The 4,613-nt window shown below is 42.5% G+C and overlaps 1 protein-coding gene across 1 annotated transcript in view; it reads left to right on the top strand.

The window, feature by feature from the left end:
• Positions 1–4,613, top strand: part of EIF4A2 (eukaryotic translation initiation factor 4A2) — an 11,356-nt gene that overhangs the window by 1,710 nt on the left and 5,033 nt on the right. The window contains exons 5-6 of the mRNA XM_012639961.1: positions 3,952–4,190; positions 4,303–4,401. Of these exons, the coding sequence (XP_012495415.1) occupies positions 3,952–4,190; positions 4,303–4,401 (338 nt within the window). The remainder of the gene's footprint in view (positions 1–3,951; positions 4,191–4,302; positions 4,402–4,613) is intronic.

Here is a 4,613-nt window from a genome sequence, read left to right as displayed (position 1 = left end):
CAATTAATTTCTTTCTATTTTTAGTAGAAACAGGGTCTCGCTCTTGCTCAGGCTGGTTTCGAACTCCTGAGCTCAAACAATCCACCTGCCTCAGCCTCCCAGAGAGCTAGGATTACAGGCGTGAGCCACCGCGCCCGGCCCCATATAATGACATTCTTATGGTTTTATGGAAAGAGAATATCTTCATTTAAAGGATGTTTAGGATGTCTTGCTGAAGTATTAGGAATGAATTGTTACTACATACGTGACTTTCAAAAGGTTCAGAGAAAGTCATAGAACAAATGGGGTAAACTTAACAATTGGTAAATAGGACAAACATTGGGTAATCATGGCTTTACTCTTGCAACTTTTCTGTAGGTTTACATTTTTCACAATAAAAAGTTGACCCCACTTTATTTCAGATCTAGTGAATCTGGGTGACAGAGCAGAGTCCATTTCAAATAGAATTTCCCATTGATTTTTATGTATACCATGGTTTTTGATTTCCTGATTTAGAGTATAGCAATGTACTTTTATGTTAGCATTTCTCAATAAGGGTAGAAAAACTTCTGTATCCTGGTTACACAACAGAGTAATGAATTCAAACCTAGTCCTTATATATTTCAACAGTCCTTCCATGGCACTCCTCAGTGTTCTCCATTTTCTTCAACTCTGTTAATATCTTTATCTATCTTAGTGAAAATGATTTTGTGTTATTGTGAAGAACAGGGCAGTGAGTGCCACCCTCAAACTGCTTCAGGGGACACTGCAAGCAAGCAGAACCTACCCTCTAATTCCCTCCAGTAATTGAATAACAAAAAAGAGGTTAGCAGCACTACCTCCCTATTCAGCTCCAGGCAGTTCTTTTCAAATACTGAAATACAGATGTAGGGATAGCATCCTGTATTTTAAACAATAAAATAACATTAATAAGTAATAATTAGATCCAAAACACATACCCTAGTAAATGTTATGTATCAATAAATTATCAAGACACTGCTTTAAATGTGTAGCCATCACTTAAAATCAACTGATGCATTTAAAATAATGTAAGAACCTCAAGATGGCACACAAATGCCCTCCCAAATAATGAGAATGTATGGTACTTTCTATAGGAAAATGTCACTACCAACATAAAGCACACTCTTTTAAGGTTTTATTATTGTTTTTCTATGTAGTACTGACAAATTTGTTCTAATTCCTTGCTTCCTCTGGTTGCTAGATGGGTTTATATTCACCAGCTGAGGGTATGGAAGAGCAAAACTAAACTACAGTTAATACCAATTTGAAGCTCTGACTCGGGTGGGGCAAAGGCAATATATGTAACCTAAACATTGTACCCACGTAATATGCTGAAACAAAACATAACAAAACAAAACATAAAAAAATGAAAAAAACAAAACAAAACAAAAACTAAACTACAGTAGTTGGCTCACATAGGGAAAGAATCTTATTTTTAGTAACGTTTGCAATATAAATGGTCTCACACACTCCAGATTGGCAAAGAAGCATTTATAGTCGACTTTGAGAAGGCTATCTGATTTTCAGATTCCAGGTAAGTAGAAACACTTTTCTTAAATTTAAAAGAGCATGTTCTAAAGTCAATGTTTTGATCTTTAATTCATTTATTACATATTAATGGTATTTATTATTTAGTAAGCACGTGCAATTGTGGTAAGCACAGCATTTATTAGAAATATATCGTAGGGTTACATGCAGTGTGGTCTGGATTTTCACTCTGAATTTTATTATGAAATTTCTTCGGCACTTGTAACCGAAACCATAGAATTTTGCCCTTGATTATTTCCTCTTAAGAGACTCTGAAAAATTCTCCACAGCAACTAGTTGTAGTGCTAAAGACAACACTCAACAATTACGTGTTAATTGTTGATTGATTTCACCCTATGATCAATTGATTTCGCCTTAAGACTCAAGGGAGCCCAAATGGTTGGTCACTTTTCCGATTTAGTATTTTCTTTAGTTTCTTACATCCCAGGATATTTTATTAGATTTTGGATGAGACAATAAGTATCTCTTATAACCATCGTTCTCAGAAAATGTCCCGCATCACCTCAAATCTGGATTTGAACACTACACAAGGATGAATGAGGAGCACCATCACTGCACCGAGGGCTGGGTCCACTTTGTCATTTTGGTATTAATTTTTGCCAAAGTATCTGGCACAATAATAATTTTCAAATAAATAATTTTTTATAAAAAACACGTAGTATTTAGAACCAAATATCTTCTATAATTGAGAAAATTAAGAGTCAATTTTTCTAGCAATAAAACTTTAAGTTGGGCTGCTGAATTGATGAGAAAATGTTTTCCTATTTGTGATGATATCTTGCACCGTGAATAGGATTGTATTTTAAAATTAAATGATTAAATATAGTATTTTTTGTTTTTATCAAGGAACCTGGGTTGGGGCTAGTTGAAAACCTTTGAAGCTTAAATAATCTTGCAGTTTATTTAGCAGCAAGGATTGCAGTAAGATCAATATTTCATTATGTATACGCAATAAAATTCGAAGTCTTTAAAAAAAAAAATGACCAATATAGACTGGAATCAAAACCTGTATAGTTCCAAAGCGGCACTGAGCTGTCATCTGCCAGAACCATTTAAATCCCTGCCTTACAAGGGAGCGTTACCGCTCTTTAGCAATAATCCATTTGCTTACGTTTATGATTTTTATCCACTTGCAAAAGTTATGATTTTATCAGGCGTTCCTCACACCTGTTAGGTTACAATCATTAGCATTGTTTGTAAAAAGAGGGAAAGAAGACTAGAAGCAACATGAGAATAGAGTTGGCTACTCCAGAGACATTTGCAAATGACACCACACATTTTTTCTCGCGCTGCAAAAGTACCGGTAAACCGGCTTTCTGGGACTTGCTGGCTGGCCGACATTTTCCCTAACAGGAGTTTCACACTTTCGAGATGTGAACGGATATTAAACGATCAGGCTAAAATGCCAGGCCGAGGCTCTTTATTGTCAAATTAAACAGCGGTGGGAACAGGCATAATAACTTGGTACCCTCCAGCGGAGACGTGGATGTCCCTGCCCCTCCAGCACCCGCGCGCCGGCAGCCCGCTGCGAGCTAGGACCCCTCGCCAGTAGGTAGCCCGAGCCGCTCAGCCAGCAGAGCGCCCCGAGCTTCCGCCTCCCGGCCCGACCCCGGCTCCCCCGGCCCGCCTCTGCGTCAGGGACGCGGAAACCCCGTAGGAGCAGGGCGGTGGGGAGCGCGGTATTTGGACATCACCGCAGCAATATTCTTCCGCCGCACAGCAAAGAGTCCCAGATTTCCTCCGGGTCCTGGGGTTTCCAGAGACCCTGTAATATTGAGAAATTACCAAATTTGGATCTTCCCATCAACTTGGTTAGGATTTTACCTGCGGTGACGATCTCAGGATCATAATTTTGTGGCTGACCGAAGAGCGACGAGAAAATTCTTCCGCAAGAAACGGGTTCCGGCCGCGAGCCTATAAAAACCGGGTGGCGCGGACTTGCTGTCTTTTCAGTCGGGTGCTGAGTGGGTTTTCGGATCATGTCTGGTGGCTCTGCGGATTATAACAGGTATGGCGCTCTTTCGGTGGTAGTGTTCTGTAGCGAAGGTCATATGGCGCCGGGGAAGACTGTAGTGGATAGCTTAGAGACAAGGAACTCTAGTTTCATGGACATTTCCTGGGGTACAGTACCCTTGTGTCCTTCGAGAAGCTTCCATGGTGGGTAGGGCCCTAGATTGCGGGGAGACAGGACATGGGTGCGAAAACGGAATAGTTAAAGGGTGTCATTTCTGCCAAAGGCATGTGACATTTCGGCCCCTTCCCTCTGTGGAACACGGCAGACGTTTAGTTAAAAGCCGTGGCGCAGTCTGCATTCGGTACGGTGTAATCGGGTCCCGAAGCTTTATTTTCGGTCAACAGCACGAGTTGGGGTCCTAAGCTTTAGTTAGGGGGAATGGGTGGTAGCGGCGCCCACCCGCTACGGGGCGAAGGCGACGGGACTGGACCGACACCGGCGTGCCGGCGAACCGTTGGCACGGCCATCGCCGGGCCTCCCCGACCGCGTCAATCACTCGGCTTGCGCAGTGTTGGGGGCGGAGCTCAGCGCGTGCAGCTCTCGCGAGACGCCCCACCGCCGAAACGGGAGCGCCGGGCGCTCGGGCCTGGGGGCCTCCGCAGCCCTCAACCTTAAGGAGAGGCGCGCAGTATGTTATTTGCCCTGTGGCAGTTATTCTCGGTCTTAGAAAGTGTGCTCGCAGCGGGGAGCGTAATGTGATGACACAGGTTTAAAGGGCTGCCTGTCCCTTTAAAGTGCAGTTAAGGCGGCTTGGGAAAGGGATGTTGTCTAACTGCAGTATTCTTGTCGGCAGAGAACATGGCGGCCCAGAGGGAATGGACCCCGATGGTGTCATCGAGGTAAGAAACGGGTGTGGATTTTGAAACTCTGGAAAGGTGAGTTTGTTCATCTCATTTATTCCTTTATTTTTTGTTTTAAATCACAGAGCAACTGGAATGAGATTGTCGATAACTTTGATGATATGAATTTAAAAGAGTCTCTTCTTCGGGGCATCTATGCTTATGGTTTTGAGAAGCCTTCAGCTATTCAGCAGAGAGCTATTATTCCTTGT

This window comes from Propithecus coquereli, unplaced genomic scaffold (genome assembly GCF_000956105.1).
Source record: "Propithecus coquereli isolate 6110/MARCELLA unplaced genomic scaffold, Pcoq_1.0 Scaffold10, whole genome shotgun sequence".
Classification (NCBI taxonomy): Eukaryota; Metazoa; Chordata; class Mammalia; order Primates; family Indriidae; genus Propithecus; species Propithecus coquereli.
This window is presented reverse-complemented; position numbering and strand designations above follow the sequence as displayed.